A 13,372-nucleotide genomic window follows, 5' to 3' on the forward strand; every position below is an offset into this window, starting at 1 on the left:
TTTGACTTATTTGGTGTTTTTTTTTAATAGATTAGCTTATCCATTTCATTTTTTCGTCTAACCTTTGCGTCCTACTTTAATCTATTTTTGCATTTTACTTTTACAATTCGTCTTTGCAAGTTGATTTTTCGATTATGTGGCGCTTCATACGTTCTTGACTCCCTTAAGTTATATTTTCTATCTTCATCCCTGAATATTTGGTTATTAAACTAACCTACACATAAGAGCTGGGCGAAGGAGGAACATAGTAGCTAGCTACACATAAAATGAGAAATCCAATAAATATTTGTGGCGTTAGAATTGAATTAATCAATATGTAATTTTATCTTACAATCCTTTTTGAAGTACATATTTATGTATCATTATAATTTGAGCATGTTGGTTGATATTAGAGCACAAGTGCAACTCTTGGCTAAGGTTGACAGTTTAGAGGGATGATTGCAAATTTGCCAAGCAAAATTTTTACATTAAACTTAAAATCATAATCAAGCATTCGGAAATCACAGGAGTAGGTAGAGAATTAGATCTTGTCTTAGTTGGAGAACAAGCACCACTTTTCGGGAAAGTTCTGGGTGTAATTTTCATCTTCTCCCCTTCTCTCAACCTAACTTGTAATTAAAAAAGAAGAAATCACATACGTAATAGTATATTGTTACCACGAATACAACCATGACAAAGCCTTAGTACCAAAAAAAACACCAAATTAAAATCCGCAGCTCTCAAACACAGATGAGACTTTGCTACTACTTTATGCAAGTTTCCTTTTGTATCCAAAAGCAATCTAAATATAGCACTCAGTGCAACCAAGTAGTTCACACATCCTATCGTCAACACCTTTGCACTTTGGACAAGGTACGCCGAGAGTGGATACTTGATTTTAAACAAATATATGACTCAAAAATTTACTAAATGCTCAGCTTTTCTAGGAACGGTCTTCATTGGTCACAACTCACCTCGTAAAACTCACAAAACAGTAAAATTGTGGATCATTAGAGGCCAAGTTTGGTGAGCAGTTCACGCCATCTTGGAGTTTCTTCATCGAAAATATAGGTGAGCGGTGAAATCAGGACTCCACTGCCACCAATCTGCATTAAACAAAACCATAGATAATTCAGATACAAGGAAAAGCCAATATATTGAATATAACAGTGACAATCCAATATGCTTTAGGAAGAGGGCACCAAAGCAATGAACGAGGTAACATACAGAAGTGATTGCTCTAATTCTAACATATTCCAGAATCAACGTGTAAGCTATAGCTCTCTCTAGCTACAAAGCGATTTGTGGTCCCACGAGGCTTCTCCATCTCATTAAGCAATTTAATCCTATCACGGGTGTATATAACAAAGATGTTTAACCATAATCAATAAGAAAAGTTGATTTCAGCTACATTAGAGTTGATTAATGAATACTAAGGGTTAATAATGTAGCTAAATGAAAATTTTGATGCATAGTTATTTTCTATTTTCTAAAGATCACATAAAATCAAACAAGGTATGAATCACTTAATGGCATTGGGGGTAATGTAATGTATCACATAAAATCGACCCACTGATCTAGGAATCAACATCCTTTCTTTAGACGAATGAATACCTTCACAAATAATAGCATTGAATAACTAACCGCAGCTGTTCATCCCTTGATATAGTGCTAAATAGGACCAAATGAAATGCAATCGTTTTTGGAGATGATCGCTCATGTTGATTTGTTTGAGTTCATGTAGTCAACCCCATATTTAGCAATTACGGGACATTGTTGTTATCATATTGATATTGCTATAAGAAGGTATGTGATGGATAAGAATGGCCCAATCATCACAAACAGCTTTGTTATGAGAGTTTGTTAAGCTGTTTTGGGGTATTCAGCAAGTCTATTATTGCTGAATTCAGTTTTGCTTTGTGCATACATAGGGATGATGTAATCCTTTCTTTTCACAGCTAGTCTTTTGAGAGACATATCTCAAGCCCAACCCATTAAAGGTTAATGCCTACTCACATTATCCTTATGTCCACTAACTGTATCCTTAATGCCTACTTTCAATATTATAAATATCTACTTATATTATTCTTAATACCTACTTATAATATTTTTTAAAATATAGAATGGGCCGGCCCAATTAGAGATGGTCTCTCAAAGAGACCGTCTCTCACAAGTATTTGTGTTCTTTTCATGCTTGTATCGACATTTCAGTGATTAAATCACTATAAAAGATACTGGCCCGCTCGAAGAGTCCAGAGTGAATACACCGTTCACTAGATACATACTTTTTAAATCCTTTCTTTGTGTATCCGATATGCTCGAGTTTCCCACATGTGTAGGGTCTAGGTAGATGCATACTATTTAAAGCTTCCATAGCAAAGACACTGCCTCCATTTAACCTGGCTATTTCTTCTGCTCTTTCATATGGATCAAACAAAATAAGTTGAGGTGCAATGACATCAAAGGAGTCAAGGACAAACTAGCAACGTGTGTATAAAAAATCCTAAACAAAATTAATCCCAAATTAAAGCGTTAATCCCAAATGACGGAGAGAGCTACGTATATATATTGACACTTAAAATCAACCACAAAAACCTTTCTGTTAAATGCGTCACACATACCCAAACCCACGGAAGTGATTGTCTTTAATTATAGTTATTTACAACTCCAAACTTTTTTTGTGTAGTTGAATAACTTCATAAATGCAGACTAAAACCTTGTTCATCTTTATTCTTGATTTCTTTCCTTCTCTCTCCATTCCACTGAACCAAAACAACCCAACAAGCTTAACCCTAACTGAAAAATGCAGACTAAAATCTTGTTCATCTTCTAATAAGAATGTAGATTTAAATGGATAATATCATATAACAATAAACTCCACAATTCGTAGCAACTCCTCCCTGTAGATGTTTTTATCACCTTTGAAAGTCTACAATGGTTCATTGTAAAAGTATTTTATGTCAATAAATCCAAAATACATCTTGATGCTGAAATGTGCTTTTTCTATTCACCATTCCGAAGTAAGATATTGGCCTTCAGGCGACGAGCTTTTAAATTCTGACCTTCACATAATCATTATGGATTTTACGGCCAGGACCAAGGTTTATGTTGTAAAAATCTGGGTGCAAGTTAAGTCACTTCATTAAGCAAGTACTAATTGTGCAATTTTATTACAGCTCCTCAAAGGTCAAAACACATGCATGACGGAAGCATTAAAAGATGCTGCAATAGTCAGAAGCCTTCATTTCCCTAACTAGAAAGTCAAGGGTTCAATTTTATTGGTCTTTTTGTCCTGCGTTCGAACCCACCAAAAGATCGCCAAGCTCATTATTAAGAATAGTATCGTCATCAACATGGGACAAGTGAGGACACTTAGCAAGCGACATCAAGCATATTTCGTTTCGTGAGGTAGAGGACATCAATATGGTCCTGAATGAGACCCATCAACAAACAATATAGTAGCTTCCGCTTAAACTTAACACTATATGTTTCCATCTGGGAATAGTGAAAGTGTGGCATACAATATGCATCATGGCAACAAATATAAATTAAAAAAAAGGAGAAGCTTACTGCTCTTAGCTGCTTAACCGACGTATAGAGGGCCTTTTTGGGAACACATATTACTATAGCATAATAATCTGCTGACACTTTTCCATTTCTTTTGCAGAATACAGGAGAAATAGTGGGTCCCTGCAGATACAAAAAGTACTGAGAAGGTTGGTATTAAAGATTACCATAGAGATGCTGAAAAATGACACCAATTCATAAATTGCCACTCAACAATGAGTATATAAAATATGAATGGCCAACTTATTGCCTAATATCAAAACATATCCTTACAAGGTATTTTGGGACTAAAATGTGATTGTTTAAAGAGCAGGGGTGTCTACATCCACTATGTCAAAATCGTGTGGTCATATAAGAAATTCATGGAAACTACCACTTAGTAGAATCTTATAACATCACCTGTAGCCCAGATAAAGATGATTGGCCAAGTATTCTCTGAGCAACGTCCTCTGCGCTTTTCCCCCGCATATTTGCCGTCACCTGGCACAGAGCATGAACATAATGAGAAGATAACATAAATAAGAGGACACTGGTAGAAGGAAAAGTTTTGCACCGTAAATTGACCAGCTGCCCTCAGGTGCGCCTCAAATCTTTCTAATATCTCATGGGTTGTGTCAAGAACATCATCACGCTGGATCAAAGATTTCCTGCTTGCAACAAGCACAGCCTTGATAATTATTTGTGTCAGAATATAGCATTTGAAGTGGGGAAGGAAGCAAGGCATACAAAAAGCCTCTCAACTTGCAGAACAAAACAAAGTACCTGACTCTGCAACACAATACCACCTTCAATCTCTTTCAAATTATTCTCTCTTAAGGTTGTACCGCTACTTACAAGGTCCAAGATTGCATCAGCGATACCCATCTGGTAGACAGGGAAGAAAGTTATGTCTTAAGAATATCACAAAACTCAAGAAACTTCAGAGAAATTATGATTTCTAAATTGAGTAGTAAACAGTTCATTACTAGTATAGTATGCATCGTGGATTGCAATCTTACAGGTTCAATGTTCCACATCAATATAAAAGTCAACACTATCCCAATGCTTTTAATACTAGTGCATATTGGAAAAGTCACAAATAACAGTTTCAAAATTTTCCATGTAAATATGTCAAGCTCAAGTGTTACAGAAACACACTAACACGACACGACATAAAACAATCTTACAGCGGGGGCTGCCTCGAGTGCTCCATCAGCAGTTGAGAATGTAACATGCTTCAGCCCATTTTCTCTCATGAACTTTGGACCAAGCTGTATATGTTGAAGATAAGAGAAAATGAAATTCAATCACACGAAATCCACCAACTTTACTTGAAAGCAGACAATTGCAACTATGACACATGAAGTCATGAATGCCCCCAGATTAGTTCTCAAGCAAAACAAACACCATGTTACCCACTTACTACACAAGAATACAAAATCTAACTAGCAGAATCCGATCCGAAGTCCAAAATATACTGATAACAGAATCAATGAAATGAATAGCTTTACTTACATAAGTAAAGCCAGTAGCAACACGCAGAGGTTTGTCTTCTGTCCATTGAGGCATTGCAGCAAGCTCCTTCAAAGAATTGATATTCTCAAATATGCCATACTTAGGAATCTGGAATACAAACAAAGAAAAAGTAAGATGGTTATAACAGTATGTTCAAACATCTAATCAGAAAGAAAAATATGAGACCTACTGCAAGTGATAAGTGGCACTCCCCATAATCAAGAGCATCGTGAACCATAACGAGATCTTTACTGCCCTACAGCAAAAAAATTATGTTCAGTCAAACATTTGAATATTATTTGATATTGTTTTGTACAGAATATACATACATAAGTCATAAGCCAGTGGATCCTTCTACAGTAACAGAAGGCACAACGCCTTACAGCTTTTTGCAATAGGTGGAATATAAGAGAAAACTACAGTTCCATTGCAACCAATAAGCTTATTAACCCTTCTAAGGTGAAGAATATCATCATAAGAAGTTTTATTTGTTTCAATGTTATTTGAATTTGGTAGATCTACAGTTCTTATGTAGGTGAATTTAACTTTGTTTCCGAAAAAGGCGAATCAAGAGTGGATTATTGTTAGGAAGAGTGAATCCTTTTCTATTAATCAACATATCATCATAAATAGATTCGTTGGCTAGTCAGGCCATTAAGTTCTTAAGAGCCCTTTGCTTTCTTTCATATGTAGTTGTTTGAAATCAAGCAATCGCTATAGGTTCAGCAAATAGTTCAGAAAGCATCCCTATAGTTTACATGTAAGCCACATACGAAAAAATTCTAATCAAACCTATTTTATCATCCCTAAATCATCAAGAATCACTGTATTTCGCAAAAGATAATATAAGGCACCTTGGTCATACCTCCTTAACGCATACCTATTAGTGCTACTTATAGTGTAATTTATGCAAGAACAAGTGTGGCATTCAGATAGGGTTTATGGAATTGGACTTAAATTAGGTCATCTCAGATCACGCCCATTCGGGTTAATGTCATCATTAAATTTAGTTTGTTCGTGGAAAGATTCATGTTAAATTTTTTATGCACTGGTTAAAAACAAATTCATATGATTTTGCATCAGGAATGGGGTCAGCATTCAAACTCGAAAAAACTAATTATATGGTCGCTTCAATATACAGCTGGAAGCTCTAGCATAGCAAGTCTGTAACATACTTGAAGGCTTGAAGATGAAGCTACTAGTTTCAAGCTAATAAAACAGAAAATATTTTAAGTATTTATTGAGCCTGGTAGACCTTAAATCCAAGTATTTTAGCAGTTTGTGGATTTTTTTCAAATAATTTATTTACATCATATAAAAATAATTATTTCCAACAGATTTTCAGGTAGGAAACTAGGCAAGTACACCCTCTGTACCATAATGGCTTATACATATTACTTTTTAGGCCGTCCCAATTTAATTGATACATTTTCTTTTAGTGAAATTTTCCCTAATTAAGCCTAAAATCTAACCTATTTTAAAAAAACTACACTATATTTTAATAAATTCACTACTTGACTGTATTTATGTTATCCAGCCTAACTTTTCAACACCCAACTCTATGCTTCAAAAAAAAGAGCCAAAACCGTTATTTATCTATTAATTTGGGAAAGAATCAACAAGTGAGCATTTAACTAATGAATCATACAACAATTGAACAAACTTGTCAAAAGAAGATTCTTCGCATAAACTTTATATACTTCAAAGTTTTACAAACTTCACTACAAAAGGTAAAGTGCAATTCTTTGAAGAACCCAAGAAGTATTTACCATGCGACTTTAGCATCAAATCAGCTAGAAGACAAAAATCAGCTGATAATAATGATAAAAGGTTTAATACTCTTGTTAACAATTACGATTATAAATAACTAGAGAAAGGAACTTCAAAGGTTTTCATTAAAAACATCTAAATTAGATATATATAGCAAGTGAGCTGACATGCCCTAAGGTGCATGAAATTGAATTTGACACTTCAAAGTATAGAAACTTACCTGTCCATACTCACTTAGAGTATCAAACCCTACAATTCCCAGATCCAAATCTCCAGATAGCAGCTTCCTCACAATATCTTTTGGCCGTTGAAACCACACTTCCACATTTGAAAGCTAAAAGGAGACATATATCAAGATTAGCATCATTAAAGGGTAGTAGGGAAACTTTTAAGACAAACTAATTAGTTAAATGCATCACAATTTCAAATAAATCCCCAAAAGTAAAGCGAAACAACAGAAAATGAGACAAGGCTTATCAATTATAGTGACGGGAGTCACATTCTAAAGATTGCAAGAGCAAAGCACAAAATATATTCAAAGCTCCCTACCTTTTTCATTCAAGTAATTGGGTAAGGGGCGAATATCAATATTCCACTATAATAAACTAATGACTAATGAGATCTTCAATATCCATAAAGCTTATTTTTTGTCATGACTCGGGTCAAAAGGTCTAAGGGCATTATCGACATTTCATATTAATTAGTCTTTGTACTTTGTAATTAGAATAGTTGTTATCTTTTAGTTGTCTTTTGGGGGCTTAGGCTATATATAAAGCCACCCTTGTAATAATTGTTTAGTTTTTGATTAATTGAATGATAAGAAAAGTCCTATGGGAGTTAGTGGGCAGACTCGAAGTGTCCATTCTATTTCTATCCAATTTCGGTAACGGGTCCGGCTGATTTGTTACAGTTTTCTTCAGAAAAAAAGTTCTAACAAGTAAAAACAGTAAAATCCATTTAAAAAATATAATGTAAAATGTAAAATCTTTGTACTCCCTCCGTCCATGGATTTTGCTACATTTTTCATTTTGGTCCCTCCTATGACATTTGCTACATTTCTATTTGTGGCCATGAACCACATTCTCTTTAATTTTCATCTACACATTTAAACTATCTTCTCATTTCATCTGCCCATTTCTTTCACTTCCCCATAAATCACACTTTATTACTCACTTTTAACCCTTGGTTATCTCACCTTTTGTCCTTGTAGCAAATGCTACAAAACAGAGGGAGTAATAATTAAACATTAGCAGATTTCAGTTAGAATGGAGAAAATTCAATGTTGGTCAGATTTCGGATCAATAAATTCAGTTGAGCAAAAATCAAGTGAGAATAACAAGACCTCATATCATAGAAGTCTTATTCTCCTTATGTACATTTCCTTCAGCCAAAAACAAACATTCCTACTTTCTGTTCTGAGATATCTCTTATAAACATTAATAAGCACCAACTCCATTGTATTGCCCACAATTCCTTCTTTTAATATCAATAGACCATTATAAATCCACTTATTAACAATTTACCAACAAATGGAATACACCGTGCAAAATATATATCACATAATGTTTTCAAAAAAACAGTTAGATGGTCAACTTAAAAAAAGCTATAAACCTTTTAAATAAACTAAGAACATGAACAGAAATTCCAGGTGAATAGTGATTCATTCTTCTACACTCCCTCCGTCCCATTCCTTTAGCACTATTTACTATTTTGGTTTGTCCCTCTCCTTTTGCATCATTTCTATTTTTGGACAATAGCCCCACTTTCTTTTAATCTTATCTATTCATTGGGACGGAATAATATATGTGAAAACAGTATCTTCAAAACAGTGTCACACAAATCAACAAAAAACAGTGTAACACCCTTGGATATGATGAAAGTGGCCAACCTCAGTTTTGAAAAGCTTGAAACGCAACGGGCTACCTATACCTCGCCTATTGGGGAAAAAATTTCTGGCAAATATACGTGGTTTCTTATATTTATAGGATTTGGTACTTGGGCTGCAGCATGAAATGACTTCCCTAAGCATTGGCTGCAGCACCCAAGTGTTTTTTAAAACTAAGTGGGCTGCTCACTGCCCTTTTCACTTTATCTCCCACAATCCTCTCGTTTCTCCTGCATCCTTATTTCATTTTTCCTTTCTTACTCTTCTTTTCTCCATTTTGGGTCTTATTATTCTTGTTAGTTAAAAAAATCACATAAAAGTAGATCTTTGGTAAAAGTTAATAATTCTTTGTTCACTTTATGAATTCGATTATTAAAATGGCGTTAGGAAAATCTCATTGATGAAAAACTGATCTATAAAATTTTATAAGAATGTGCTTTTATTGATTTTATGTTCTTTTATATACTTTTGTATATAAACAAAAATATATTGGACTCAGATTCAAACCTTAGACTCACCAGACCCTATGGATATGGCATAGGGTACTAGTTTTTCAAACCCTATGCATTTGGATCCAGGTCCAGTCCAACAAAAAAAAATAGAAATCAAAGGATCCTACCCAACTTCGACTCATGTCCATCTCTAACCCAAAGGCTGACACATTTGCAGTGTCCAAAGCGTCGGGGATCTTTAGAGCCTTGGGGCTTCAAGACTAAGGATAAATTAGGGTACGGTAAAATTGAATCTACAATGGCAATGGTGACGTTTATAGAAGATCTCATTAATTGATTTGTTTTAATTCGTATTGTTGATTTATCATCTTAGGATTAAGGTGATAATAATATAATACTATTCCAATGTTTTCCAACATTTGTTCCCTTAGTGCGTAGTGTCCCAAATCTTTCATAAAATGCTCAAAATTCTTGGGTTAGCTTTGTAGGTTGGCATCAGGTGGGCAGGTTAACGTTGGTGTTGAAATGCTCAAGTACAATTGGGAATGGACGGAAAATGTCAATATCAATAGCAAAAGGAGGGAATATGTCATAAATTTGATATGGGTTTGGAAAATTGAAAACCCTACCTCTAGATGTTTGCTAATTAATAATCTGGATTAGGATTCATGAACTGGATAAACCATAAATATTGTATGTACTAGTTAAGTGTTAGGAAACCCATTAGGATTCATTCGAACATTTAGCATGTGAAGACAAGCCACTAGCAAGAGGAGTCACGTAGACACTTGTGCATGTGAAGATAACTATGTCTTGCAAATCATACAAACTTAGAAAGTTGCATAGGATAGAGTTCTAGCTTGTGACCACACGTGCATCCTAATATGTGTCCGCACAACATATTGGGAAAGATCATACGCATAGCATATTAAGGCATGATTATGAGGCTAGGTACAACACATGTTACAAATGAGTGTTAAAATATAACATGAGAGAGAATTGAAAACAAGAAGACCAAGTTATCACTACCTTTTTGAGCTTCCCTTTCTCCTCTCAAAGCTCAAGTTGTGCACCTCTTTGCGAGTATCATCACGTTATCACAAACTACTATATGCTAGACATGTTTATTACTCCCTCCTATTTGGTTTACTTGTCCCATTTGATTTTTCAACACTATTAATCAATCACTCTTATTATGTGATTTGTTCTTAATCTATAAGTTATAACATAGTCATGTGGGATCTTGTTTAGTTCGTCTTATTGTAAATTTTATTCATATCAACTTTTTATAATTTTTACTCAAGCACAGTTAGAGATATTTAAGATTGAAAACATGCATTGGTAAATGTGCCAAAACCAAATGGGACAAGTAAAGAGAATAGGAGGGAGTATTAATTACTCGTTCTTTGCAACTTATATTTAGTTTTCATAAGTTAAGTTCAGTTATAGTAAATTGGCATATTATTTACACTCTCAACGTCTCACATTTTCTCAATTTATTATATTCAAATAATTTTCGTTCTAATATGTTGTGATCTGTTCAACATATTAAATAATAAGTTTAGTTTACTTATGCTCACTTTAGTTCTAGTAAGTTCGGGGAACAAGTCCTGTGATTGAAAAGCTTTGAGCTACTACTGATATTTTGAACCATATATGTACATGATTCATCCAACTATTTTTTAAGCTAAAATATAAATTTAATAGTACCAAACTAACCATTCAGCAAGAATATAACCAAAATACTCATTGAAAATCTTGACCATATATGGTGCTCATAATAGCTTGTTGGAATGGAATTGTGTTTAATTTAACCAATTGTGTTTCAAGAGGTTTAAATTTGATCAAATTGACTTACAATTAGGTTCAAGTCAAGTTGATGAACCTAGGATAAAATTTGTAGGTGTGAATGTGATTATAAATTTGGTACGTCCCTTATTTTGATAGAGTCAAAATTTTAGTTTTTTTTGTTAAGGATTATAATCGAATATAATAAAATGGCTCATTAAATCATGTGGCATGTGCACTTCTTATTTATATTGTTCAAGGATGAATGACTTTTGGTTTGGAGGGGAAGAACGTAAACCACAAAAGGATATTTTGATTTGTGAGCTAACAAGATTAGGTGTTAATCAATGGCTTTTCTTTGTTGGTATCCTATAATTTCTCCCTAGCTTCTAACAATTTGTTTCGACATGAATTTCTTACTTCCATGCGAGCACTTCACAATTGTTCATATATAACCATTCAAAGAGAGTGGTTAGATCAAAGAAAAGGGAGTATTCCTCATTTGAAAATTAGTTAGAATAGCTTCATTTCTTTCCCTTACTATGACATTCTTTGAGGAAATAAACATCAAGGCTCCAAGCATCTAACTCCCTCCATTGTTTTTCCTATTATGCGACCAACATCCAAACATTAAGCCGATAAATGTACTTCTCCAGCTCCCACCAAGGTCCACCATGAAACATAAAAATAACTCAAAATAAGGAACACCAAGGTCCACCATGAAACATAAAAATAACTCAAAATAAGAAACACGCATCCACTCAAATACACAAATATTATTTCACTAACTCAAAAATGAAAAACATTCCCCTTAAAAAATGAAAACGTAGTGCAAAATGCAAACCATTAATCAGTAGTACCTCAAAGCTAACATAATAACACACCGATAATTGATATTAAATGATGATAATGGGAATGAGCTTTAGTGTTAATTATTATAATGAAATGAGCAATGTCATTCTAATGATAGTGAAGTTCTAGTCCTCAAACATGATTCTTCATCACAGTTTTGCATTATTATCTTGTAGCATCTTCTCAAGCAAAAATCAAAAAGGATACATTTTGTGAAGAAAAGAAATAAAAGACTAGTACAAGCATCATCATAACCCTCATCGAGTAATTATGTTTTCGTTATCATTATAAACTCCAAAAGAAATTATAAAACAGAATCAGTGAAGTTGAAACAATAACAAGCAGTACCTAAATTCGAAGTAGACTAAGGTATAAGTACTTGTATATGAAAGTGATGATAGAGAAAGGGGAAAGAGGCAAACACCTGAGGAATTTGAGCAACATATTGACGAGGATTCACTTGCCTCACCGATAATTGACAATCCTGATATGAAAATTAAAGCCAGATAATCTATATCTACCTAAAATTACAAAATGTTTGTAAATAAATAAAAATGAGAAAACGAAATAGAATCAAAACCTTAAGGAGGTCAAGAGTGTCGGAAGCCATGCGACCTTTACTAGGAAGACCAAGGCGAATTTGAGAACGCGGAGCGGAATTCAAATCAGCGTTGCCATTGACGACATCCATGGGAGAAGGAGAAGTAGAAACAGACGGAGACGGAGATGTTTGGCGACATGCGAAGATTCCGAATTTGAGAGAGAATCGAGAAGAGGATTCAGAAATTGGAGTCTTCGCATGAAGAAATGGGGTGAGAGAAGGGGGTTGCTGAAGAAAGGGTTGTAGCATTGTCGCCATTGTTAACCACTGGTAGACGCACTGGTTGTGGCAATGATGGAAGAAGAGATGTGAAAATGTAACACCAGCCCTTGAAATTAAGAGAAGACAATTTACTCACGACTAAAGTCTAAGATTTGGTTGGATCGGCTCTATATTCATCGTTAGACGGCCTCTCCAATTGTTTGATTGGGTGGATTTTGAGTTGAATTATTTTTTATTTTGATTTATTTGATCTAAAGCTTAATACATTTATATCGGATAAGATATGGTTTTAAAAAATGGTCTCTTTCTTGAGAGATTGTTTTTTTAAATACGGTTCTTACAAGTCCAGCTCATTATGTTAATTTAAAAAAAAATTAACGTGCGCGTGTAATTGTAATGTGAAAAGTCGCATAATATATTTGAAATTATAACAACATTTATTTGGGGTTATAACATAATGGGCTGGGCTTTTGAAAACCGTCTTTAGAAAATACGGTCTTAAGTAAGAATTGTTGTAAATACAAAAGAGACTAGAAATAAAATTTGTGTTAACTAAAACTGAAGACATGAAATCATTAGAAAAATGGGTTTAAACTATTGGGTTTTGTTTATGGTGATTTTTAAAAAATTTATATTATGATCCAGAATTTTGAATCGAATTATGAGTCAATTTCAGTTTGGTAATTTTTTTTAACAGAAGTGCTCATTATACGCTAATTTTGGATTTACTTTTCACTTGAATTCGATCTACAACAATCTCAA

General features: G+C 34.0%; 1 protein-coding gene across 2 annotated transcripts; it reads right to left on the reverse strand.

Annotated features, from left to right (window-relative positions):
• Positions 1-435: 435 nt before the first annotated feature.
• On the reverse strand, positions 436-12,831 carry LOC130808974 (ATP phosphoribosyltransferase 1, chloroplastic-like). 2 transcript variants are annotated; one of them, XR_009040759.1, is made up of 12 exons: positions 12,368-12,822; positions 12,212-12,271; positions 7,031-7,144; positions 5,231-5,296; positions 5,041-5,148; positions 4,713-4,796; positions 4,309-4,410; positions 4,100-4,213; positions 3,946-4,026; positions 3,550-3,669; positions 1,207-1,325; positions 436-1,085 (listed from the first exon to the last, which is right to left on the reverse strand). XR_009040759.1 is itself a non-coding variant. In XM_057674554.1 (11 exons), the coding sequence occupies exons 1-11, from the start codon at positions 12,644-12,646 to the stop codon at positions 990-992; spliced, it is 1,224 nt and encodes a 407-aa protein (XP_057530537.1). In that variant the 5' UTR covers positions 12,647-12,831; the 3' UTR covers positions 436-989. The 2 variants fall into 2 exon arrangements, 1 of the variants encoding a protein (XP_057530537.1); XM_057674554.1 differs by lacking the exon at positions 1,207-1,325 and having other exon boundaries at positions 12,368-12,831.
• Positions 12,832-13,372: the final 541 nt, after the last annotated feature.

The sequence above is a fragment of the Amaranthus tricolor genome, chromosome 3 (genome assembly GCF_026212465.1).
Source record: "Amaranthus tricolor cultivar Red isolate AtriRed21 chromosome 3, ASM2621246v1, whole genome shotgun sequence".
Taxonomy (NCBI): domain Eukaryota; kingdom Viridiplantae; phylum Streptophyta; class Magnoliopsida; order Caryophyllales; family Amaranthaceae; genus Amaranthus; species Amaranthus tricolor.